Genomic DNA, 26,056 nt, shown 5'->3' on the forward strand with positions numbered 1-26,056 from the left:
GCGATTTTTTTTACATGATAATCCTGTTTTATGCAACATAGCAGAATTAACTCTTAGTGTAGTGTTCCTACCTCAGCCCATAGCGCTGATGTTTCTATGCAGTTGTGCTCGTCCCGACGCTGACATTTTTTACCCCGGGTTAACGCTGCAGTGTCGTCCTTCCTCCTCCTCCTCCTCCTCCTCCTCTCCTCACTGCAATGTTCTGTGTGACGTGTGACAGCACAGCTCCATCCTTTTGGGACACGTCCTCCGAGCCCCCAGCTGGGCCCTTCCACCCTGGCTTTCCTCGGGTGACGCTCTGTGCCAGCCCCAGGTCACCTCTGCCGCTGTCCCCCAGCGTTTTACTGCAGAACCACGAGAATTGGTGATTTTCCGTTGTACGTTTCTCCCGTCGCTCCCAGATCCTGCCCGTGTGTTTCAGGCCCTGTTAGTTTCACCCGTCTTTCTATCAAAGTGTTGTTTCCATAGGTTCTGAGATCAGAAACCCGTGAATCTCGTCCTAGCATACTGCATCTTTCAGCAGTAGACAGTAAAAATACCTGAAAATGTGAATTTCTTAGTTTTCATAAAGAAAACCTAGAGATTAACCTTTCATGTGCCAAATACTGTAAGTTACATCTTTTTTTTCCTTCAAAATGTACCTTTTTCTACATATCCAATACCTTAGTTAGCATAAAATCATTGGTGCCATGAAAAGTATTTTTAAATTTAAATAAATATTTAAATATCATGAAAAGCAGAGTCGGGATGAGCTTTGTTCAGCAATTCTGATTTTTCTTGTGAAAACAGCTCAAACTGTGAGAAATTTGGTCTTTCAGCAGCTTCTCACTGGAGCGAGAGTTCCAGAGCTGCAGGTGAGTCCCTTGCCCGTCTCTGCACTCCAGGAGCACAACTTTACAAATGCACCCGGGAGTTTTGGGCCCCTCAGCACGAGGAAGGCACTGAGGGGCTGGAGCATGGCCAGGGAAGGGGCTGGAGCCCCGGGAGCGGCTGAGGAAGCTGGGGGCTCAAGGATCACCTTTATTTCCATGGAAGACATGGGTGCCAAAGGCAGATTAAACTATTTATTTTAAGACTTTCAAAGTACACTTCTGTCCTGAGAAACAACAGTCGGCTTCGGAACTGCTTAATACGGAATAAACAAAGTCAGTGCAGAAAGGTAAAAAATAAAAGATCTAAAGCACTTCTATTTGAACACGTGGAGGCGGCCACTGGAGTTGCCTCCCACCAGGATGTTCTGGCTGGGGTGGACGACGTTGATGGAGCACACGGAGCCGAGGCAGTCCACGCTGCGGAAGGTGTGCAGCAACTTCCCCGTGTCCTGGAAGACCTCGATCTGCCTGGGCTGTGCCATGCTGCCCACCAGGAAGCAGTGCTCCTGCTTGGGGTCCCAGATGGCCCTGAAGCGGGTCAGCCAGCGGCCTGTGTTGTTGTTGTGCCTGCAGGGGAAGAGGAACATTCCTCCTGGTGAATCCAGCACTTTAAACCATCGTTTATGTCCCATCTGCTCCCTTGCCTTCCAAACCTTCAGCAGTCACGCTGCAGCGCTCAGAGCCCTGCAGCGGATCCCTGTCCTGGCATGGGCAGGAGGGGACAAGAATACCAGAATGGTCTGGGCTGGGAGAGACCTCAGAGATGACCCAAAGCCACCCCTGCCATGGCAGGGACACCTTCCTCTATCCCAGGCTGCTCCAAGCCCTGTCCAGCCTGGCCTGGGCACTGCCAGGGATCCAGGGGCAGCCCCAGCTGCTCTGGGCACCTGTGCCAGGGCTGCCCACCCTGCCAGGGAACAATTCCCAATTCCCAATCTCCCATCCAGCCCTGCCTCTGGCACTGGGAGCCATTCCCTGTGTCCTGTCCCCCCAGACCCACAGGAGCAGCCATGGCACTGCCCTGGCCCAGGTGTGCTGTCCTTACCTGATGGAGCTGAGCAAGGTGACACTGGATGACAAGGACGTGGTGTCGTAGACCCTGGGCACAGAAGAGCACATTAACAGCAGGAACCTGTGCTGGAAGCCAGCCCTTGCCTCACAGAGAGCTCCAGGAGTGTGCACAGACACCCCGACACCCAGCCTGGCCACGGGCACCAGCTCCCAGCTGGAACACCCCAGCTGGAACCACGGCATGTGCTCGGGGAGCTGGATTTGCCTTCAGCTGGAACTGCAGCCACCCTGGCTGGCAGCCCTGGAGGAGCAGAGCCCACAGGCCAGCCCAGCATCCCACCGGCTCCTCCACCCCCATGAACTTGGGGGTCCCAGCCCTCGGGGCAAAACCTGCCCGGCCCACGCAAAACCAGGCAATCACCTGAACTACAGTCACCAAGAAACCAGGAGAAAAAGAACCTCTGACACCAGCGACTCACAGCAGCTTAAATGATTAAATGTAGGCTATCTACAGGAGAGCTGATACCATCATCATTTCAAGTACCAGCTACAAACAAATTTAGTTTCTGAGCATTTTGTGTTTATGCTCACCAGCCAGGTTTTGGCTGGCTGTTTTTGTGGGTTTTGATTTTGTTTGTTTTTTAAAGATTAACAGTACCTGTATGTTTTTACTTTTAAATATCCTGAGGGAAAATGAGAATAAAAAAAAACAAAAAACAAACCACAAACAACCAAAGCAAAAAATCATTAAAAACTACATAAAAAATGTTAATGCAAGTAAATCTTTATCATTTTTTTAAAGTGATAAAGACAGAAGGTGCTCAATGATGGGTCATGTGGAGAAGTAACAATAATAATAATAACGATAATAATAATAATAATAATAATAATAATAATAATAATAATAATAATAATAATAATATATAACTACATTAAACCAGCCCAGCCTTACCTGAGCCGGTCATCAGCACACACCGTCACCACCCTGTTGCCAGTGACAGGTGAGAAATAGGCTGAGGCCACACTTTTGGTGTGTCCTGTCAGGGAGCTCAGGGGCTTGTTCTCCTTGGCATTCCGAAGGTACCGAACATCAAAAACACAAACATCCCTGCAACAGGTACCACAAACACTTCAGTAATTGTCCTCCATTCACCAAGAAAGCTCCAGAGCACAGCAGGCTGTGTGGGAGCTGGTTGAAAGCTTCGATATCCACTCAAATGGTGGCTCTGAGGGATTTTGGGAGCACCAAAACCACCCCAACCAGCCCTCCCTGCAGTCCCTCTGTGCCAAAGCCCACCAGGGCCCACCTGTCCCCATTTGATCTGGGAAATCAAACCAAATCCCACCTTAACTCCTGCTAAGGACTGAAAACTTGTTTTCTAAAAGGACCGAGAGAGCTCTGACTGTAAATGGAGGCTGAGAAACTGCTCAGCCCCAGCTCTTCCCCAGCACAGAGACCACTGAAAAACCAGCCTGCTCAGTGTGGGCTACGTACACGGAGCCAGCAGCCAGGAAATACTGTTTGTTCACGGGGTGCACGTGGACTGTCCGTGTCCTCCTGAAGCCAATGTCCACAGAGAGCTCCGAGGACACCCCCGGCGTCCGTCTGTCCACAACAGCCACGGGCCCAGACCAGTGACTCACAATGGCAGTGCAGGCATTCTCTTCCAGGAAGTCGAAGCAGGACAAGTCTTCCTCACTCTTGCAGATCTGAGCCCAGGGAAGGTTAAATGTCACCAGAACTGAAGGGAACAGGCAGCTGTTCTAACACCCAAACACACCCTGGGCTATGGGCTCCATCCTTTCCCTCTTTAATTCACTAAAAACCATGCAGCCCATGTGGCAGCTTCACCCAGCCGTGCAGGTAACCCTTCTGTGAAACAAGGATGCTTCCCACAGGGGAAATAATTAGGAGATAATTAACCATCCAAACCAGACCCCCAGCAGCACACTCCAAATTCCCTGTCAGAGCTCCTACAAAGCACTGCCACCTCTGTGCTCCAGCAATCAAAGAGCTGTTGACTCGAGCACACACTGAGTGAGGATTAAGGATATCTTTCCCTTCTCCAGTGCTCCAGAAACTTTTAATCATGCAGGAAATGTAAACTTGGAAACTGGGAGAACCCAGGCTGTCAGTGGGTTTTGGTGAGTAGGAAACATCTCCCTACTTATGTGATGTTAATTAAATGTTGATTCACATGTCCTCGTGGAACGAGAACCTGAACTTTCCTGTTAATAAAACAACCAAAGAATGAGCTGGTACGAGCAGACTCAACCTTCCCAGCAGGGCCTCACCTCATCAAAGACAGCCCTGGTGACATCGCCGCAGCGCAGCGCGTCGTTGCTGAGGGACAGCAGGTGAGCAGGGTTGCAGGGAGAGAAGTGCATGCAGTTGACATTGAAGTTGTGGGGGATGAAGACGTGGGCTCCTTCCTCCGTCCCGCAGCTCTGCAAAACGACAGATCCCACAGACACAGGGGCTGATCACTGCAGTTATGTCTGTCAATGACCACAACTCTTGAAGCCAAGTCTCTGGCTTTTGGTGGTTTTTGGAGGAGGCGGAGGGTGAGAGGAGACAACAGCACAGGTGATATGGACAGTGAGACTGCTTCTGGTCCCTAATGATGGAAAGCTGCAACTTCCTGCAGCCACCAGCCCTGGATCTGGGCAGCAGCACCTGCTCATTTTCACCCACACAGCTGGTTTCTGCTACCACACCAAAATATGGACACGCTGGGTTACTGAGAGCTCAGGCTGAATTAGTGACCCAAACTGCATGAACACAGGACCTCCTGTGTCTTCTCTTCTAAATTTTGCATCATTTTGTTATTCTAAAAGAAACTGAACGGGTCATTCTGGACCAAGTTCTGGTTCATCCCACAAAGATGATTCTGCTCTCAAACTTCAGAAAAACACAAGGGAGAGCAAAAGGGAAAGCTGTTCTGGCAACTCTGAATCTGACAATCACTCCTGACAACCAAGTACTATCCCTAAGAATGGAAAAAACCTAAAACACTCTCATAGGCCTGACAAAATGCCACCCCAGGCTGTGCCCCACCTGCAGCTGTCCTGAGCCACACACCTGTTCAGGTGAGGAGCACATCAACCACTCACCACATTCCAGAGGCCAACATGCCCAAACTTGTCTCCAGCTGCCACAAGGACGGTGCTTTCGGAAGGGTGGATGGCCATGGAGCACACCCGGGATTTCACCACCTTCCTGATGTTCTCCTCCTTCAGCACCATGCTGCTCAGGCTCTCCTGGTACCTGGGAAAACAAAATGACAACCATCACCAAAGGGTTCATTAGGGAAGGAAGGGGGGCCAGACAACCCCCAGTTCTGGCTGCTGTTTTCACATCACCTCTTTATGTCAGGTGTGCCCCACTCAGCATCATCTGCTTTCACCTACAGACAGAAAGGAGATACCTAATCAAAATCAGAGCCCAAGTGAAGTTACATGATCCAAAATTAACAAATAAAACCAATAGTACCTCACTTATCCTCATCCACGTGCTCAGTAAGGCCTCTGTCCTTTTACTGCTCTCTGTCTGATTCTCTGGAACCATGGGCAGAGGTCCATCTGGAACCTGAGGCTGGGAGGACATTGGCAGTTTTTGTAACTCAAACCAAATAAACCACAAACAAGGTGAGTTGGTACTTTCCCCACCAGACATTCTGAGAACACGCCTACAATAGGACAGGAAATGAGCAGTGAAAACAGAAAGTGATATCATAACCTTATTAAAAAAATAAAGAGAATTTCACTGGCAGCACAGACCAACTGCCTCCCTGGGTTTCTTCCTCTCCTGATACTCCAGCAAGACCTTTACTACAGAATCAAATCTATTCTACAGCTCCATGGACGGTTTAAATTCCCATCTCTCAGAACAACATGCCTTTCACTTGTTGCTCCACCACTGCTTCAAAGAGATGGTAAGTATTACCCAGGAAAGTAAAACCAGCTCAGAAGTTACAGCGAAATAAAAACCAGAGTAATAAACCTTTGGATTTAAGGCTGCTCAGCTCCATGGGCTGTTGATGTGGAGCATTCTACCTCAGGGCCCTTCTGTGGATCCCAGCTGCACCATGCCATCAGCCCGGGCCACACAGCACTGCCTGGCTCGTGGCGAGACCGTGGCACCTGCTCAGGGTGACAGAACTGACCCTTCTTTGCTGCCCCTGCGTCACAGCCCCCAGACGGCTCAGTGCCACCATCAGAGGCTTCAGAAAGCTGCCATGCACCCGCCCCTCCCACAGCCCTTCCCCCTCTCACATATTCCTCTGCCTCTGGCCGCACAAACGTGTCCAGCAAGGGAATGTCCAGCGGCGGCTCCACCCGGAGCAGGCGCATGGATCGCCGCCGTGCTGGCTCATCCTCCACCTTCTTAGGCTTGTTCCTGGAACAACGAGAGCACCGCAGGGTTTAGGGAGACCCAAGGGCACAGCTGGCTGACACCAGCCCCTCCTGGCCCTGCTTGTCCATCCACGACAGTGAGGAGCGAAGCCAGGAGCACTCTGCAATGCACACGCAGCTGCCAGCCCCCTGTTTCCCTGTGAGGCATCCCTGCCCAGCTCTCCTCATTCATTGTCCACCCAGCCATCCCCTCCTTCTCCCATCACACAGCTCACTCTTTATCTGGGCTTCAGCTCACTTTCTGCTCCACCTGGCACTGCTTTGGCACGGCCAATGTCTTCTCCTCCACATTCACTGGTTACCCTCTCCCTTGCACCTCGGTCACGCCCTCTCTCTTTTTCCCCCTCACCTCTTCCCAACATTTGTTTTCCTCCCACAATGAAGAATCGAGGATATAAATCTCATCTACTGTTACTGTACCTTTTAGTGACCTGAGCTTGCCTTTTAGTGGTAAGTTGGTTAAGTCTTGCAGCTGTCTTAAAGAGGAAAAAAGAGACTAATTATAGATAATGAGCACAAAGAATTAACCAGTATGAAATACAATTATCTCAAGGCAGCGGTGAACTTACTGCAATTATTTATAATAACAAGAAAAGAAACTGTGGTTGCCCCATCCCTGTAAGTGTTCCAGGCCAGGCTGGATGGGGCTTGGAGCACCCTAGTCTGTGGAAGGTGTCCCTGCCCACAGCAGGAGGAGGAATGAGAGGAGCTTTAAGGTCCTTTCCAAACATTCCAGGAATCTGTGATTTTCACGGCTCTCCTCATACACAGCTGCCCCAGTGAGGAAAGGGTTTCACACCAGGAGAGATGACAGGGCAATTATGACACTTGGAAAGAGCATTTTGACGCTATTTAGACCCAATACATACCTCATGCAGCTTTAGAGCAGCAAAGAATTTAGCATTTTCTGTGATGTTCTTTAGTCTCTTCCTTTCATAGGCTGATAGTTGGGAGTATCCATCCTACAGAATGAAAAGACAGTCACTCTCCATCATACAGTTACATGGCTGCAAGAGTGGTCTCAGGCTCAGGGAAGTGAGTCTCTAAACTGATTAAATTATTTTTAACAAATGTAAGACCGTACAAATTGGGGTGGTCATGTATCAACAAGAAAATCTGTCCATACAGGTCCAGTTTGCTTTATAAAACTTACTCTGGCATTAACTCTATGAAGAGAACTCTATCAAAAGTTTTAATAATGAAAGCAGTACTGAAGAGACTCAATAAAGAATTTAAAACTTCAGTGAAAGGGTAAAATGAAGTGGGACACTGGCAGCCAGAGATTAAAGAGGGGGAATAAAACCTACTTACAGAAGAAAAAGCACTTAAAAGCTTTACTTCTATAAAGCTAATAACCGGGGGACAGGCACTCACCGGAGCCGCGTCTCCCGCGTCGCTGCCGTCGCTGTCCACATCCCGCAGCCCGTCCTGGCCGCGGGCAGCCGAGCTGGGCCCGGGCGGGGAGCCGGGGGCGGCTCTGGGGCCGCTGTCGGGCTCCAGGCACAGCCTCTTGCCGGCCGGGCCGCGGGCGCCCAGCAGCCGCTTCTGGGGCCGCGGCCAGGCCGCCGCGGGCAGCGGCGTCAGCACCACCCGCAGCTGCCGGCCCGGGCCCGGCGCCGCGCTCGGCCGCCGCTCGGGGCCCGCCGGGGGCGACTCCTGGGGGGGCGAGCGGGGCTCGGCGGGGCCCGCCAGGAGCGACTCGTGATGGGGCGAGCGGGGCTCGGAAGGGCCCGCCGGGAACGACTCCTGATGGGGCGAGCGGGGCTCGGCGGGGCCCGCCGGGGGCGACTCCTGATGGGGCGAGCGGGGCTCGGAAGGGCCCGCTGGAGGCGACTCCTGATGGGGCAGATGGGGTTCGGCGGGGCCCGGCGAGCAGGACTCCTGATGGGGCGAGCGGGGCTCGGCAGGGCCCGGCGAGGAGGGCTCCTGATGGGGCTCGGCGGGGCCCGGCGAGGAGGGCTCCTGATGGGGCAGATGGGGCTCGGCGGGGCCCGGCGAGCAGGACTCCTGCGGGGTCGAACGGGAGTCGGCGCGGACCCGCGGGCGGACCCCCGGCACCGGCGGGCCCTGAACCCGGCCCGCCCCGCTCCTGCTGTCCCCCGCTTTCTCCCCTCACAGCCCAGCTCCTCTCGTGTCCCCTCTCCTGCCAGCCCCCGGCTCCCCTCCCACGCCAGCCCTCTGCTCCCCGCGGCCCCGGACCTGCAGCTGGTGCCGGCGGTGCGCCGCCGGCTCCTCGGGCTGCCGCGGGCCGGGCTGGGACAGCGCCATGGCGCGGGGCGGAGCGGCGCTTCCCGCCCGCGCGGGGCCCGCCCTCAGCGCCCTCAGGCCGGCGCCGCCCGCCCGCCCGCCCGCGCGGAGCGCTGGGGCCTGCCGAATGCCGCCCCGGAGGCGCTGGGGCACTGGCACGGCCTGCCCGGAGCGGCTGTGGCCGCCGCTGGCCCCCCGAGGCCGGGCTGGGCAGGGCTGGGAGCAGCCGGGCATGGGGGAAGGGGTCCCTGCCGTGGCAGGGGTGAGCTGTAAGGGCCCTCCCGAACGCAGCCGTTTTGTAGCGGGAGAGGTCGATTAGGAGATGTTTTGTCCTCCGCTTAGGAAGTTAGTCATGCTGAGGCGGTGTATTAGGGGGTTAAAGCAGCCTAGGGAAGTGGAGAAGTTTGAGAGAGGAGTTTGTTTTGTTAAGTGTTTGGGTTATTTTTGAGATTTCTAGAGCTAGAGCAATGCCTAAGGCTGTGACTGCTAGGGCTGTTATTTTAATGGATAGTGGTACCGTTGTTGGAGGAGTTTTTGTGGGAATGATGAAGGAGGTGATGAGGAATGCTGCTGTGATACGTCCTAGTGCCAGGCGGGTGATTGGGGAAGTTTCTGCGGGGTTGTTTTCATTTATAGGGCTTAGGGGTGGGATTCGAACAAAACCGGCCCGTGGTAGTAGGGTCGTGCGAATCGTATACACTGCAGTAAAGGATAGTGGGGTTAAGAGAAGGGCTCAGGTGTTTGGGTGTGATGTGTTCAGGTTTTCGATGATTTGGTCTTTTGAATAGAATCCTGCTAGCAATGGGGTTCCTATTAGGGCAAGGATGTGGTTGTGAGAAGCGTTTTTTGGAGCCCTGCTATTTTTGGGACGAAAGGCTGGGCCCCAGGCCCGTCCTGCCCGGTGCACAGCCACCCTCACACCGACACCGCCGCGCCTGGCCAGGGCACAGGGCAGGCCCGCGCCCCACGCCGACAAGATCTCGGCTTAAAAAGAAAACAGCAACCGAAAAACAGCACACCCAGGGCAGGGCTGGACACTCCCAGTTCCAGGATGTGGGGAATCAAATAGGAAAGTTAAAAACATGCATTACCTTTGTCCTTCCCAACCTGTTCTTTCCAGAGGAGCAGCCCAGCTCCGGAGCACGGAGGCAGGAGCAAGCGAGGACAGAGGCAGGCACAGCCTTGGGGACCTGCAGCCCCCAGCATCTGTGGCCATGATCACAGCCCTGAGGGGGCTGCAGAGCAGTATCACAGGGAGGAGTGTCACCAACGAGGGAGTTTCTAGAACCACTCACAAGTAGAAAGGCCCAAATAAACTGACAAGTTAAAAAATACTTATTTAATGTGAGCTTTCGTACTCGACAAATACACAAGTCCCAGAAGCTTCAACAGCAGCAAACGAAACAAAAAAATAATAACCAGCGATTCCATCTTTGGGAAATTCATCCAGTAATTGCATTTCCCAGCTAAAATATGGAATACGAAGGCTGAAGGAAGCTCCTGGATTTGGGTTTGGGCAGTGCCATCATGGCCAGCTTCCCAGCAGCTCCCTGTGTGCCACCAACACAGTAGGACACGGAGCTGGCACCGGAGGAAGCTGGAGCCTTCGAACTCGGTACCTTCTTGGTCCTTCTGTACCTGCTGCAGCCACTGCAAAAATCAGAGAAGGTGTGTGTGAGACACTGTGGCACCTGCCCTGGCCCCTGCACCAGCCTGAGCTCTCACAGGCACCACCACTGCATTTTCTAGAGGACTACACACTCATTTTGTAAATTTTTAACACACATGGCTGCAAAACGACCTCTGAAATGCAAACAGTACAGCTGCTGCTCTGGGATGTACCCAAGGGTGAGCAGCAACAGCAAGCGACACCTCAGAGGCAGCAGAGCTAATAATGACAGATATTCCAGTAGATGGGAAAGTGCCAAGGGCAGGACAAAACCTGCTGGGCTGGGAAAACCATTTGCTACAAAAGCCAGGGAGCAGAATGGTGAAAACTGGGGCAGAGAAGGGGAAATCCTAGGGAAGGGGCAGATCTGCCCGAGAAGCTCAAGACCAACCAACAGCAGATGCAGGTGCTGCTTTGCATGATACAATCAGAAGGAGAATCTGAATTAACAAGGGGCTGAAGTTCAAATACTCCATCAAATGTTCAAACTTTTAAGACCTGTTTATGATTTCAAGCAAGGAACCTGGTGAGCCTGCTAATGGCAGAACACTGAAATGGAGAGTTCCCTGCTTAGCCTGCGGCAGTCAAGTGTGAGGACCACTGTTAAATATCCTTCCTCACCAGCTTTAAAAAGCAAACATGCAGAAAAGCACGGCAGGGCAGCTCTGACCAGGCACACGGATAATTTTAACACCATTATTTGAGCCCATGCTCAAGAAACTGCAGTGGGATAACTGCAGCTGCGGGATCATCGCTGTGCAGAGAGAAGTGACGAGTGACCCCGGGCACGTACCCTCTGGGGTGGAACTGCTGGCTGCCACCACCACTCGTCTTTTTCCTCTTGGAGTCCCTGGAGGTCGGCGGCCGCTTCCTTTTCCTCCTCTGGTTGGTGTTATTGCCAAAATAGCTGGAGGTTGTACCTGCATCCTCTGCTTCCCCATCGCTGCCCAGAGAGCCCGTGCTCCCCGTGGCTGTGTCCCCGCCCGGGCAGGCTGCATCTTCTACACACAGGCAGGGAGGGAAAACTGACTCAGTCAGGCACCAGGACACGCTGCTGGTGTCAGAACATCTGTCCTGGCTGTTCCTCACCTCCTCTGCACTGCCCCAGCCCCAGTCTTTCAGATACACCGTGAATTTATCTCTAGTGGGGAGGCAGAAAGACTTCGGTGTGTTCTGAAAGTGATGGCTCCCTTTTGGAATTATTGAACTGTGAAAATTAGTTATTTGTGACTAAATCATGGTAACTGTTGAATCAAACATCTGCTAGAGGAGGAGAGAAAGGCACTGAACAGAAGTACATGCTGAGGTAGAAAACCCACCTGGGATGGAGTATCCTGAGTACTTATCCATCACTTTAATTATTTCTGCACCGTATTTCTCCAGTTTGTCTTCTGTGACACCATCAATCTGCAGCAACACCTCTACGTCTGAGGACAAGGTTTCTGCAGCACAAAAAAGCACCCCTCAGACATGTCAAACAAATAACTTTTTATAAAGATACCCTGATGGAAATTAATTCCTTTCCATGCCCCTCTATGCAGAAGCCCCAGAGGTCTTCTGAGAAAGCTGACCTTACCTGCTATTTTCTTTAGGGTGGAAGTACTGAAAATATTGAAGTAATGCACGTCAAAGACTTTGCCCAGGGTTTTGCAGGTGTCTGTAAGTTCACTGAGGCACTGTTTCACCAGCTCTTCCCGCTGGGACATCTTTGCCATGGAAGCCCTTTGCCTTCTGATGGCACTGGCACTCTCTGTCTCGTGGAACTCCACCTGTTGGAACGAGCCATGCATAACAGGAGTTCCTGCACACCCTGACTGATGACACAGGGACACAGCGCAGGAGACAGAGAGTATCCCCCGGTGGACCAAAGAAAGCTGCTCACCCAGCACAGGTTTTTAAAGTAAGTTTTTACAGGCTACTCAACCTCACCCCAGTTTCCTCAACAAAGAGCTGGCAGAGTTTAGAGAGAAGGAAAACCTCCCAAGAGCTCAGTTCCCAGCTGGCTTCCAACAGAGGGCACTGGGGTAATGCTGAGGGCTCTGTCCTGCTCCAAACACAGCACTAATGCAGAGGAGGTGCTGCCTCAAGAAACCTGGGACTGTTCCCTGACCTTCACCAAGTGCTACTCCACCAGATCCCACCAATGACTAGGAAAAAATAGAGTAGAAAATGAAGAAGCGAGTGCTGGTTCTTCTTCTTTCTCTTCTTAGCCATCTTTCTGTGGGGGTCAGAACTTTCCTCCACTGTCCAGCAGGAATCAGATGGGCGGGGAAGAAGAGAAAGATTTAGACCTATCCAAGCCTCTCAAGCTCACTTTTTGCCCCCCAATGTTATTACTGGAATACGGGGCTAGGATTCACACGTGTTGGATTCTGTTCCTTACATCTACCAGACGTTAGTTCAGCTGGAGGCAAACTGTGTTTAAGCTACCCGAGGGGATATGCTAAAGGAAAACTGCAGCACCTTCCTTAAAACAATGCCTTCAAGAAACCAAACACTTACACACCTGGAGTGACCCATCCAGCACAGCCTGAGCTCTCTCTCCCAGAATGACATATGCCACTGCCTGGTCATTAGCTGTGATGTACAAATCCTCATCCAGGATCTTGTCCAGGACCAGTTTTCTAAAGAGCCTTTCAGCATTGTGCCTGGAATAGGCAGCCCCTTTCCCAAATATTCCAGACTGAATCTTGGCACTCGTTGAACCTGAGCAACAGAAAGCACAGGATGAGCCCATGCTCACAAAGCCCATGTACATGCATTTACAGACCTGTGGGAGATTCCCAAGGCAGTCTATTCACATTCAAAAAAGCCTTTAAACACTGGAAAACCAGTATTATCACTAAAGCAACCTGAAAGGGATTAAATCTTCAGTTTCATTTATTTTGGATCACTTACCACCAAGAGATTCTTGGGAAAATTACCTTTGCAACATACAAGTTTTTTATAATGCCTGCACAACCCTCTTGATTGCTGGTCAGGGATTTGTGCACCAGGTTATTCAGGAGTTTCTGGGAGAAGAGACTCACCTAGGAAAATGTCCACCATCATGTTCAGGGTGTACCTGCCAGAGCCTGGGTTCCTGCTGCCGCTCAGCCGCCCCGCCCGGCCGCAGTGCTCGCGCACAAACCGCACGATGCCCTTCACGTCCTCGGTCACATCCCGTGATTTATAATCCTGCCAAGTCACACCCCATTAGGACCTGCCGTTACATGTTTCTGCCCTAATCCAAGCTGTTACTGACAACCTCGGCTTTCGTGATTGAGCTTTTCTCAGCTGTGAATTGAGTTTGTTCCAAATAAAGAAGCCGTGATTTCCTAGTTAGTAACCTACAGTGATGCAGTCACAGGGATTCTGGGTGTGACAACACAAAACCAGTCCAACTGACTGTATATAATCCCCCTGGGGTTATTTGTGTAGAGTGAGGTGCAAGATTGCTGTGTAAATACTGGGAATCAAGGTAAATCATTTGGGAAGCATTCCTGTAATTATCCCACCGCACTCTAGAACATTAGAATGAGACTAAACAGGCATTATCCTCATCAAACTTGGTTCCAATCACAGCTGTACAAGGAAATGTTTCAAACACAGAGCTGAGAAACAACATCCACAGGTACAAAACTGATCAGGATCCCTTCCCTGCCGGCCTCCACAGCTGCCTTCCCTTCTGCTCCTGCTAGTAAGTTTGCATTACCCCAAATGTTTGGACCACCTTCAGCAGCGCACACCTAATGTGGCCCTCGTGCTGCTCTGGCAGCACAAAGCTGCCCTGAAAACACCAGGACAGGAGCTGGAGGGACTTCCCCACAGTAACTGCAGTGGATCTGATCTGAGCTCCTGCCTCCTACAAGGAACATCCTTATGCCTCTGACAGGAACAGGTCCATGGTTAAACCCTGAAAATACCTGGAAGCATCACAAAAATACTGGACTTTTATTCCTTTTCTCCATTTGCCTTCCCAAAGGTTGTGTAACCACTTATGGACGCAACTAAATACAAATTCAGTTTAACACCACTACAAATAAAACCTGTGGGGTTTACCTTCTTTCTACTGCAGTTGTCACAGATCACCTCTGGGTGGTCTTTGCAGAAGGTGGGGTTGAAGTTGGTCTCCCCGAAGTAGGCGAGCAGCTGCACGCGGCGGCACTCGACCACGTTCTCACAGTAGTGCACCATGCTGTACAGGTTGTTGAAGTGGGTCTGCCTCGTGTGGCTGTTCCCATCCTTCTCCACTGAAACACAGCAAATTCGTGGTGTTTGTTAGAGCTGCACCTCTGCCTTTTCATGGACTGCGGAAAAAATTGGCTTTGCTTAAAAAACCCGCCATACTGGCTTTGCTTAAACGCAATACTGGCTTTGCTCAAGAAAAACGGAGTGGGTTAGTACAGAACAGATGTAGAACAGATTTTACCTCTGAAGTTGTAGGGAACTGGAGAAAGGAAATAAGGCTAGAATGACAAAAGGGTAAGCGTGATAGCATGAGAGCAAGTGGCCTCTCAAGTTGTGTCAGGAGAGGTTTAGACAAGATATCAAGAACAGTTTCTTCATAGAAAGGGTAGCAAAGTCCTGGCACAGGATACCCTGAATGGAGTTGCTATCCTTGGAAGTGCTCAAAAAATATGTGGATGTGGCACTTGAGGACATGTTTTAGTGGTGAACAGGGGGTAGAGTTGGTCTGACACTTGGATTTGATGATCTTAAAGGTTTTTTCACCCTTAACAATTCCATGATTCTGTGAAGCAAAATGGTTTTAACTAAAAATAAGTACAAATGACAAAAATTCTGTTCCTGCCGCCTGAATGAAAACCACGCAGGTAAGGATTCCCAGTTCTCCCCTGCCTGCAATACTGATCTAAGGCACTTGTAAAAGAGAAGCAGCACAGGCTAAATGAGACCAGCGACCACGTGACTACTGTAATTTCATCTCCAAGTCCCCAGAGGAGAACTCACTCAGGATGAGCCTTCTCAGCCTGGTCACATCACTGTAGCTGTAGAAGAGCAGGCAGTGGGACGTCTCTCCATCCCTGCCAGCTCTGCCAGACTCCTGGTAGTAACCCTCGATGGACTTGGGAAGGGAGGCGTGGATGACGTAGCGCACGTCGGGCTTGTCGATGCCCATCCCGAAGGCAATTGTCGCACATATCACCTGCGAGGGAGATCATCATGTTCTAGACACACGTTATGGGAATCACTCCTGCAACACCGCACGGAAAGCAGATGAGGGACCTGGATTAGCACACCTGGAGGACCCAGAATTTCAGCTGTAACGGGGCAGAACAAGTACAAGCAGCAACAACCTCCCCTCCTGTCAGAGGAGCCACTCCTGACACGGGAAAACCCAAAGCCCAGCCCCTGCACAGCAGCGTGCCAGGAGCTGCTTCTGAAGGCCTGCGCTGCTCAGGCCCTCCCTGCTGGAGTAGCACACCTCGGTGCAGTGCTACAACCTTTCATTCACAGAATTCTCAGTGAAAGGTGGCTGCTGTGCCCCAGCAGCTCTGCTGGGATCAGTCATTCAACACTGCATTTGGTGATAACAACTTCCCTATTATTTCCCAGGCCAAGAGTGATAAAAGTGCCCAGATTTTCTTCCCTTTTCCTCCCGGTTTTTCTTCACCTGGCATCCCTCCTGATTAACCCACTTCTGCTGCACAAGATCCCTGTTGGAATCGGTGAGGCCGGCGTGGTAGGCCAGGGCAGCCAGCCCCTCCTTCTGCAGGATGGCTGCTGTGGTGTCACACTCGTGCCGGGAAAGGCAATAGATTATCCCAGAGTCATCTGCAAGGAGATGGGAAAAGAAATCTGAACTACAATACAGTTTTATTTCCTTCCCCTGCTCAGCCTGCCAAGCAGACACCGACCCCTCCCCGCTGGAATAAAGATCAGAGTAAAGATATCACTGCTTCACTATAGAACTTAATTTATTAGTATCAGATAGCCTTGACAGTTTTTCCTACACAGTCTTTTCAGGCTTTTGGTGGGGTGGAATGAAGAAATGTTCCCCTCATCATTGTGCAATCTCAGGATTTAGAATACATGAACAAAACCTATACAATTCAAGAGTTAGAGCAGCCCAATAAATGCTCCCTGAGGGTACAGCATGGGAGAAGCTCTGAGGGAGCTTGGTGTAATCCAGTTCCAGCAGCAGGAGCTGCAGGACTCCAAAGTGAGCCTAGAAAGATGGGAATCTCTGAAGGCAGCTTCAAGGGGAAATACAGATAAGCAGACCAACGCAATTAAACAATTAAGATATTGGGTGACCTTTATGCTCTGAAGACATGACCCTAAAAGCTCTGGCAGGCTCCAGAAGGGTTATTCAGGAACATCACCATAATTGACTTTTCCATCTTAACTTAAACTCTCAACTTTAGAATGCACATAAATCTGATTCCCATTTTCGGTAACATCACTTTACCTCCATCTTGCTTTTCTGGTAAATGCATCACTATTACAGCATTATAAAAGCTCTCACTGCCTTGAGAAGTGCTTCATGGAAAGGCCCGTGGGCACCATGCTGCTGAGTACTCACGGGGGTGATATTTTTTAATCCATTCCAAGCAATCCATCGCCACCTTCTTTGGCTTCTTGGGCAACACATCATATTTCAAGTTATGCCTGTTGAAGCTCATTGTGAACCTGAAACGTGACAGTTCATGGTGCTCGTCAGCCTTACGGGTACAGCTATGTTGTGTTAAACAGCTTCCTTCATCATGCAAGGAAGGGCTTGGTGAGTTTTTTATTTCTTATAGTTATTTTATTTTATTATTTTATTTATTTTATTTCTTATAGTTAGTATTTTTAATCTACCTCCTATTAAATTCCATGCATGCGTGTAATTTAATTCCATTTCCTCAGATACAGCCACACAAGGATTTCAGATGGGCCTGTGAGGCTTTTTTTACTTCACTGGGTTTCCCACTCAGGATTTCTGCGGCACAAACAGAACGGTTTCAGAAACCTGCTGAGCGACTCACACTTGTGGTTTGAGCATCTCGAGCTGGTTCAGGATGTCCTTCTGCACGCGGGGGTTGGCGGTGGCAGTCAGGGCCATCATGGGCACGGAGCGGAACTTCCTGCGCAGCGTGTTCAGCCGCTTGTAGTCCTGTCGGAAGTCATGGCCCCACTGGTGGGAAGACACAGTTGAGGTGCAACTGAGTGAAATGCTCCAGCTGAGCCCCTGTACCCAGCGCTGGTGAGGCAGCACCTTGAGTGCTGTGTCCAGCTCTGTCCCCTCAGTTTGGGACGTTGAGACGCTTGAGCGTGCCCAGAGGAGGCAACAAGGCTGGTGAGGGGCTTGGAACACAAGCCCTGTGAGGAACATTTGAAGGAGCTGGGGCTGTTTAGCCTGGAGAAGAGGAGGCTTAGAGGTGACCTTACTGCTCTGTACAACTTCCTGAAGGGAGGTTGCAGACAGGTGGGGGTTGGTCTCCTCCACAGGACAGCAAGTGACAGAACACGAGGACACAGCCTCAAGCTACGTCAGGGAAGGTACAGATTGGATATAAGGAAAAAAAAAATTCACCGAAAGAATAATAAAATAATGGAATTGTCTTCCCAGAGAGGTGGTAGAATCACCATCTCTGGATGTGTTTAAAAAAGGACTGGATGTGGCACTTGGTGCTATAGTCTGGTTGAGGTGTTAGGGCATAAGTTGGACTTGATGATCGCAGAGGTCCCTTCCAATCTCATTATCCTGTGATTCTGTGAGTCTTTTGGCATTCCTGAGAACAAGGGGAGGTTTTACCTGGCTGACACAGTGGGCCTCGTCAATGACAAAACGCGCCAGGAGTTTCCTGTCGTAGAGGTTCTCCAGGGCAGACATCAGGCGGCTGCTGGCACACACCTAGGACACACCACCAGTGGCAATGGAAAGCAAAATACCTGGGCTAGAGGTGTCAGCTGGGCTGGCTGAGAGCACAGAAACAACTGTCCTGCGCTGCAGAACCACCCTGCGCTGCGCAGCTCAGTCCCCAAGGCACAGGGATGATCCCAGTCAGCTGCGTTCTAACCGAGCAGCTGCTGTGGGATTCCCACCCCAAGGCCCCTCATTCCGAGGAAATTTCAGCAAATTTAAATTACCCATGTCAGGAAACACAGAGAAAAGTAATGCTGAAGACAGAAACACCATCAGCACACTAACCAGCCCCCTCTTACACAGCTCGTGTGCCATAACATATTTTTAAGGCAGCATATAATGCAGCCCAAGGCAAGCTCTGACAATCCCCCATCACCCTGACAATGCTGCAGTTTTCCTGTATTATCCTATCCAGAGCAGTCTGGATTTAGTAGCTACAGGACAGTGATTAACACTAATGTGTATCAAAACGGATTGAAACAGCTGGGCATGGGAGCTTGTTTTAGGAATTTACATTTTATAGACATACTCAGTTCTTATTCTTGGCTAATTACTCATTGAAGTTAGCTACATCCGTATAGATTCTTAATGAGTTATCTAAAACCTAGCATTTTTTCCCCAGAAGCCTACTCTGAGTGCATGTTTTAGCACCTGACAGCAATCCCCCCCTCGCAGCCCCTACGGTTTTACAGCTGAAGATGAAGCACAGACCTTCTCAGGGGTGACATACAGCAGCTTTATGACGGGATCTTTCTTTGACAACTGCATGTAGATTTTTGAGGCATCAGCGTCTGTTCTGTCACCAGTCAGGTATGTTGCAGCAATCTATATTAAAATATTATAAATACATATATTGAGTTTTATTACACGCCAAACAGAAGAACCTCCAAACAAAGAGCCTCCCAGCCTCTCATTACAAACCAGTTCCCAAGCAGTCAGCCTTGGGAACACGTTTGGACACACATCTGAGCACCCTGGGGTAGGGGAAAGAATTCTGCCCATGGTGAGGGGTGAAACAAGGTGAACTTTAAGATCCCTTCCTTCCCAAACCATTCTGGGACCCTGTGATCTCCTGCAGCTGCATTTCTACACTGTGTATCATGTTTCCAAAGATGTTCAGCACCTCCAGGACCCCCCAGCTCAGGAACCCTTAGGGCTCATTCCCACTGCAGAGTCAGGCTGCTCCCGTGTAGGTGAGCAATCACAAATCTCAGAACCAGCCCCTGCTCTGAAATACACAGCTCCAACACCCAACACCAGGAGCAGCAATAAATCCAGCAGTCACACTGCCAAGATATTCGAGTTCATCCAATTTAGCTCTTCCCAGGCAACTTCCTGTGCTGTCCACAATGTCCATCTAATCTATTTATGCAGTTTATATTCGGGAGACACAAGATTTGCTGTAAAATTTCACATTTCTAATCCAGTTACCCGCAGCTTCACTCAATAAAGCTGCTGGAACTTACATCTAAAGTCTTCAGCTTCTGCACCTGATCGATGATGAGCGACCTCAGCGGAGAAATAACGATGGTGACCCCGGCAGAGACACAGGCTGGTAACTGGTAGCACAGGCTCTTCCCACCTCCTGTGGGGATGAGACACAGCACAGCAAGCGTTGGCTATCAGGAGAAAAGGGATGGACACCTGCTCCTTATTTCCCATTTTACAGCATTTCTGCAAACAATACATTTCGACCAATGCCTGCCACTAAGCGGCACCTGTAGGATAAGAGTTACTGTGTGAGTTGCTAAGGAAGGCAGAAATTCAATCCCCTCACCCAAAATACCCCAGTGCAACAATACTCCTGACATCCTGCAGTCACAGAATTCCAGCAGCACAAAGGAGCTCCGGGTCTGTACCCTGTACCTGTGGGCATGAGGATGAAACAATCCTCCCCCAGCAGAGCAGCATTGATGGCCTCCAGCTGGTTTGTCCGGAAACAGTGCAGTCCAAACTTCTTGTGGAATATATTCATCATTTCTGCAGAATGGGGAAATTTCATACCCCTGAAACGCTCCAGAGCAGGGTTATGAACGACTGGATCTGGAAGACAAATAAAAAAGTAATTAGAGTAAGTTATGACATCAAGTTACAGAAGGAATTGTTCCCTGGGAGGGTGGGCAGGCCTGGCACAGGTGCCCAGAGCAGCTGGGGCTGCCCCTGGATCCCTGGCAGTGCCCAAGGCCAGGCTGGATGGGGATTGGAGCAGCCTGGGATGGTGGGAGGTGTCCCTGCCATTGCCAGGGTGGCACTGGATGGGATTTAGGTTCTCTTCCACCCCAAACCATTCTGTGACTCTGATTTTCAACTCCCGTTTTGCCAGCCTGTCCCTACATTAACCTGAAATGACACTGACCAACCCTGGGCCCCAGGGTGACTGAGTTTGCTTCCACAAACCCATTTTGGAACATTTTCCAGTGAAAACCATTGTACAGATTTGAATCAAAAGCTGCAGAATCATTATTTAACTAAAACACAGAAACATCCTCATGTCCAATTTTAGCAGCTTCATCTTCCAGCAGTCCGAAACCTGCACAGGAAGGGAATATTCAAGTTTGGCATCATTTAGAGGAAAAAAAAAACCCAAGACGACTTTGCAAAAAAGGAACCAAAAGAAACTTCCACAGAAACAAAAGGCATGGATGTGATCTGTACTAGTTACTTGGTCTTAGATTCAAAAAGAAACAATTAAGAATTTAAAAATGGAAAAACCCATTTCCCTCAGGAGCACAGCTCACCTGGATGGTTCTTTGTTGCCATGGGGAGGCCTGGCTTTGGAGCAGCAGGACTGGATCCCACAGGCGGCCCTTTGGCTCTGGACAGGATCTTGGACAGGAGGGATGTGGCAGGAGGTCCCTGCGGGCGAGGCCGGCACAGCGGCGTGGGCGGCGCCTGGGGGGCTGGCCCCGAGCTCTCCCAGTCCTCCTCCTCCAGGTCATCGATGTCAAAGGCATCCAGGTCCCAGTCGGGATCGGCTGTGCCCAGGCTGCTCCCTGCAGAGGGAGCTGTGCCCCGGGCCTTCAGGGCTGTGCTGGTCAGGGGCTGGCCCCCGCTCCTCGCTCCCGGGCTGGTGGCCCAGCTGCTGTCGCAGGGCTGCGGGCTGAGCCCCAGGGAAGCTCCCTCCCTGCCACCTCCCCTGGCACCGGGCAGCTCCGCAGTGCCCGGGCAGGCCAGCTCCTCAGCACTCTGCTTTGAAGCACAAGGGCTGTCCAAGGTTCGGCTGCTTTGGGCAGAGGAGCTGCTGGAGTGAACAGAAAGCACCGATGGCAGGTTTGTGGATTTGGGGGAGTTTCTGTCAGAACTGAAGCTCCAGCTTGGGCCAGAACCTGCTCCAGGACACACACGAGGGCCCTGCTCCATGGGAGACTTCCAGCTTCTAGGAACAGAGGTGTTCATGCCGTTCTGGTTCAAACCGGCAGAATTAGCCAGCAGTTTTCTCCTGGGAGAGATAACAAGGGAAAGAAAAACGAAAAAAAAAATATATATTTAGTCATAAGCAATGATTTACCAAGTTCTACAACATTCATTAAACAGTTCTGTCTCACTGCTATTAAACATCTTAACATATGGTGGTTCCATCGTGTTCTGAGTCACCATGTTTGAAAATGATTTCAAACAAATCTAGGGAAGAGAGAATACCACCAGAAGAAACTAATGACAGAACTGTGACATCATCTCTACAGGCACAACACAAAATAATTCCTCAAAGCAAGGAACAGATCCAGGCAAGGTAGAATACAAAAAATAAATCCTTAGAGGCAAAACCTGAAGTTAAAAGTATGCCTGAACTAAATCAAGTTTTTAGGTACTTTCTAAAGACTGTGTCTGACTACAGCAATGAGAAATAAAATAAGTTGTTGTACTGAGAACATTTACAGAAGCTCATGGTCCCAGTCCAGGAAGAACCTGACCAAAATCCCAAATCCCAATCGTTTGTCCATGCATTGTGCCATCAGATGAGGCAGCAGACAGAGCAGCAGGCCGTGGCAGCAATGATTCCACTGAAGATGACACGTTCAGGGGTACTGGCAGAAATCACCATCCTGATGTGGTGGTCTTCAGGGCAGCCAGGACAAGGGGTGAAGGGAAGGAGAAATCTTGACGCCGTGTTTCAGAAGGCTGGTTTATTATGTTATGATATATATTATATTAAAAAAGACCACACTAAAACTATACTACAAAGAATAGAGAGAAAAGATTCATCAGAAGGCGAGACAGGAATAGAAAGGAGTGAATAACAAAGTTCTGTGACTCCCAGAGAGTCCGAGAGCTGCTGCCCCCTGGATTGGCCAGCAAGCAGAAACATCCCACACTGACCCATCGAGGAAGCACCTGCTGCATTCCACACCAGCAGATAACAGTTTTACACTTGAAGCTCAGGCCCTTCAGCTTCTCAGGAGAAGAAAGGGATTTTCATAAAATACCACAACCACACCATCCCTGCAGTCAGCGAGAGGGCAGACAACACCAGCTGAGTGCCCGTGGCAGGAGAACTGAGGACACCTGGCAGGTCACATCACATCACCTGTGGGTGCAGAAGCACCTTCTGCCAAGGAACTGGATGCTCCCTCTGGCAGCTCACAGGGACCCCTAACACTTGCAGCAGTTTGGGGCATTTAGTTCCCTCCCTCAGTCAGTGTTCCAAGCTGTTTGAATCCCCTCCTGCCTGGTTCTCCAGCGTGCTGGGGACACCTGCAGGCAGCTCCCTGCTGCACACGGAGCTGCTCCAGCCTACCTGAGGTCCCTGTGCTGCAGCAGGGCTCGGGCACAGCGCAGGGCCTGCAGCTCCTGCAGGGGGATGGCATCCACCAGCTCGCAGATGGCCTCCATGACTCCCCACAGCCGCGGGGCCACAGGCACGGCCTCACCTGCCACAGGGAGGGAGCTCAGCACAGTCATTCCCATCAGAACACGTGTCAAGAGGATACCACCCTCCCAGAGCACAGTGCATTGCAGTCAATCACTCTAAACAATTTACTTCCAACATACTTTCAGTCCACATGCATAAAGAAACTGCTTCTGTGTGCAGGAACTCAATGAATCTACATATTTTTGCCCTTGTCTTTTATTACCTGTCTCTAATCCAACCATTTATGTCAACTCTCCACCTACAGATATTAATTCTCCAGCTGTTAATGTTCTTGGTTCTCCAAGTTAATGTTCTTGGGCTACCCAGCACAATAAATAGTTGCAAACCATCCCCAAAATCAGAGCTATGAATTTCCAAATCCTTTTGTGTACCTGAGTCCCCTGAATCCCCTGCACTGGGATCAGCTCCGGGATGTGTCGGGGGAACCTTCTCCTGCCTGGCCTCGGAGCTGCCAGGTGTGCACCTTCCTCCAGTGGGAGAGTCTCTGCAAACACTGCTAGCACCAAAAGGAAAAGCCATGAAAATACAGATCTCTGTAAGCTGAGGCACTGCCACAGAACAGCGGGACTTCAGGTGTGTGGGAAAGATGAATTCCTGAAGGCCCAGGCAGAACCCAAGAGCTGAGCAGTCACTCATCCTGGGTACCAAGGTGTGGAGTTTTCTCCCATCCCACTACAAAGGTCACTCTGCTTTGTTTCTGAAGTGAAAGCCACCTAAAACATCAGCCATGAAACTAGCATTTGATAAAGCATTCATTGCAGCTGCCAGCCAGCCACCTGCCTAGCAGCAAAGAGACACGAGCTCAAGCTGTGCCTCTTCAACAAGCAGGAGTTTTGGGCTGGTTGTGGTACTTTTCTGCTCATGCAGCAGTGAGACAGATGGCTTCAGCAGCGAGCTCTGGTTACCTGGCACTCGGCGCAGAGGGGGAGAAGGGGGGCAGCTCCTCCTCGGGGGAGGGAGGGATGATGTCCAGGTCATCCTCCTCGAGATCAGCACCTGCCCACGGCCAGGGGGCCTCATCCAGTTCTGGGGAGCTGTTCCCAGCCCTCTGTGGCTCCTGGCCCCGAGCCCCTTCAGCACCAGCAGCTGCAAGAGAAGGGCATTGACACTGACATTGATATTGCTGGGTAACACTGCACACTCAGCCTGCCACCAACAGAGGGGAAAATAGCAGCCAAAACACTCTCTTGATACAGCCTCTGACTCCCAAAGGATAAAACTGGCTGCTCCCTCTCCTCCCCCATTAAAACAGACAGACAAATCCCCACAAACCCTCATTTAACTGGAAAAGTGATACAGCTAAACCTACAGTCACCTGTCCCTGGCAGAAGTGAAACACTGAAGAGATCCATTTTTCTGCAATAGTTTTCTATAAAAATTATTTATAGAAAACCCTGTTTCTCCAAAAAGCTCCTATTATATTAAATCCTAGCCTTAAAGGAGTGCAGACTCATCAGCTGGCACAATCCCTGTACTGGAACTGGAAGGTGAATGTACATGTATTGTGTCTTAAACAACAAATCCTACGAAGAGAGGTCAATATCATTAACTTATTGAAATTATTTTCACAGAGAAAGGAAAAGACAACAAAATATTAGGAACAGAAATACAGTTCACAAATCTTTCCGCCACTCAGCGTAATGGCAGCATCCCAGAACACTCCTTGATGTCGTTCAGTTGCATAAACGTGGTAATTTCCCAAATAAAGGTCCAAAGTTTCAAAACAGAGCGAGTAAGGAATCTAAAACAAAGCAGTTCTGTGGGACAGAGCTGCCAAAGCAATGACAGGCAGGAATTTCGTGATCATAACTGAGGGATGGATTTCTTTTGTGGTGTTTATGTTTGTGTTAAAAATAGAGAGCGATCACTTTTTCTGGTTTAGTATTTAAGTGTAAGATGACTTTATGTCTGTCCTGTACGACTTTGATAAGTGCTTTTCCCTCCACAGCATCCCCATAGATTACTGACGATTTCAGGAATGCCCGAAGTCTCGTAACTGCAGCACACGAGCAGCTGCTGCCCCTGCGCCGGCAGGACGCTGCCCCGCTTCCAGGCTGCAGCTCCCAGAACGGAGCCAGGGCAGCTGCCCAGCGCCCGGCCGCGATTCCCGAGCAGCCAAGCCGAGCCGCGGCGTGCAAACCCGGCTGTTCTTGCAGCCCGGCACCCCCGCACGGCCTCACCTGGGGAAGCCGCATCCCGGGGGGGCTCAGCCGCCCGCTCCCCGCAGCCGGGCCCCGCAGCCGAGTCCTCCAGGCAGATGACGGAGCGCTGCGAGCAGGGCCGCGGCTCGGCCTCCGCCGCCTCCCCGCCGCCGCCGCCGCCGCCGGGAGAGCCGTGCGGGGCCGGGCGGGGGCCGGGCCGCGGGGGCCCGCTGCCGGGGGCTCGCGGCCCCTTGGGGGACACCACGGGCGGCCGGGAGAACTTCTTGTCGATTCCCGACAGGTCGAAGTCGTCGATGTCATCCCACTCATCGCCGACGGTGATAACGGGGCCCGCGGCGGGGCCGGGGCCGGCCTTCCCGGCGGGAGCGGCGCCGGGCGCCGCGGGGGATGCAGGGGCCGCCCGCGGGCCGGGGCTGCGGGGCGGAACGCAGCCCCGCGGCGGCGCTTTGAGGGCCGGCGGAGCCGAGGCGGGCAGGGCCGGCGAGGCGTTCACGTCCTTGTCCCTCAGCACCGCGGCCAGGCCCCGCGGCGCCTTCTTGAAGGTGAAGCCCCTGCAAGGAGACGAGCCCCCGTGAGCCCCCGGCCGGCCCGCCCCGCCCGCCCCGGCGCCCGGCGCGGTACTCACGGCGGGCGGCCCCGCGGCGGCGGCGCCGGGGCGCGCAGGGCCCCGCGGGCCGAGTGCCGCCGCAGCTGCTCCCGCAGGTTGTTCAGCGGCACGGCCGCCATGGCGGGCCGCCCCGCCGCCAGGGGGCGCCGCCACCGCTTCGCATTCGGCGCCAAAACCGCTCCCGGCCCCCCATTGGCCGCAGGGCACGGGGCGGAAGTGGCGCAAGGGGCGGGCGGCGCGGCGGCGGAAGTGGAAGTGTTTGCGGAAATGGCGGCAGAGCCCTCAGGACGACCCCGCTCCCTGCCAGCCCCCTCACCTCCCGGCCCCGCTCCCTCAGGCCGGCCCCGCGC

General features: G+C 51.7%; 2 protein-coding genes across 5 annotated transcripts; both read right to left on the bottom strand.

Annotated features, from left to right (window-relative positions):
• Positions 1-1,050: 1,050 nt before the first annotated feature.
• WDR76 (WD repeat domain 76) lies at positions 1,051-8,597 on the bottom strand. 2 transcript variants are annotated; one of them, XM_038147293.1, is made up of 13 exons: positions 8,499-8,597; positions 7,674-8,306; positions 7,169-7,261; positions 6,720-6,775; positions 6,159-6,282; positions 5,377-5,478; positions 5,247-5,290; positions 4,998-5,151; positions 4,179-4,331; positions 3,379-3,593; positions 2,836-2,991; positions 1,918-1,971; positions 1,051-1,439 (listed from the first exon to the last, which is right to left on the bottom strand). In XM_038147293.1, exons 1-13 carry the CDS (start codon positions 8,565-8,567, stop codon positions 1,187-1,189), a joined length of 2,106 nt encoding a protein of 701 aa, XP_038003221.1. In that variant the 5' UTR covers positions 8,568-8,597; the 3' UTR covers positions 1,051-1,186. The 2 variants fall into 2 exon arrangements, with proteins under 2 accessions (XP_038003221.1, XP_038003222.1); XM_038147294.1 differs by having other exon boundaries at positions 7,674-8,180; positions 8,499-8,585.
• A 1,261-nt stretch (positions 8,598-9,858) lies between these two features.
• BLM (BLM RecQ like helicase) lies at positions 9,859-25,976 on the bottom strand. 3 transcript variants are annotated; one of them, XM_038147433.1, is made up of 21 exons: positions 25,725-25,976; positions 25,118-25,650; positions 23,843-24,023; positions 23,317-23,433; positions 22,803-22,934; positions 20,806-21,506; positions 19,934-20,110; positions 19,534-19,652; positions 18,779-18,892; positions 17,957-18,055; positions 17,187-17,335; positions 16,742-16,848; positions 15,830-15,990; positions 15,166-15,361; positions 14,257-14,447; positions 13,245-13,392; positions 12,722-12,921; positions 11,792-11,984; positions 11,535-11,657; positions 11,009-11,216; positions 9,859-10,196 (listed from the first exon to the last, which is right to left on the bottom strand). In XM_038147433.1, the coding sequence occupies exons 1-21, from the start codon at positions 25,823-25,825 to the stop codon at positions 10,013-10,015; spliced, it is 4,134 nt and encodes a 1,377-aa protein (XP_038003361.1). In that variant the 5' UTR covers positions 25,826-25,976; the 3' UTR covers positions 9,859-10,012. The 3 variants fall into 3 exon arrangements, with proteins under 3 accessions (XP_038003361.1, XP_038003363.1, XP_038003360.1); XM_038147435.1 differs by having other exon boundaries at positions 22,803-22,939; positions 23,322-23,430; positions 25,725-25,975; XM_038147432.1 differs by having other exon boundaries at positions 22,803-22,939; positions 23,322-23,433; positions 25,725-25,975.
• Between the last annotated feature and the right edge of the window lie 80 nt (positions 25,977-26,056).

This window comes from Motacilla alba, chromosome 10, assembly GCF_015832195.1.
Source record: "Motacilla alba alba isolate MOTALB_02 chromosome 10, Motacilla_alba_V1.0_pri, whole genome shotgun sequence".
NCBI lineage: Eukaryota > Metazoa > Chordata > Aves > Passeriformes > Motacillidae > Motacilla > Motacilla alba.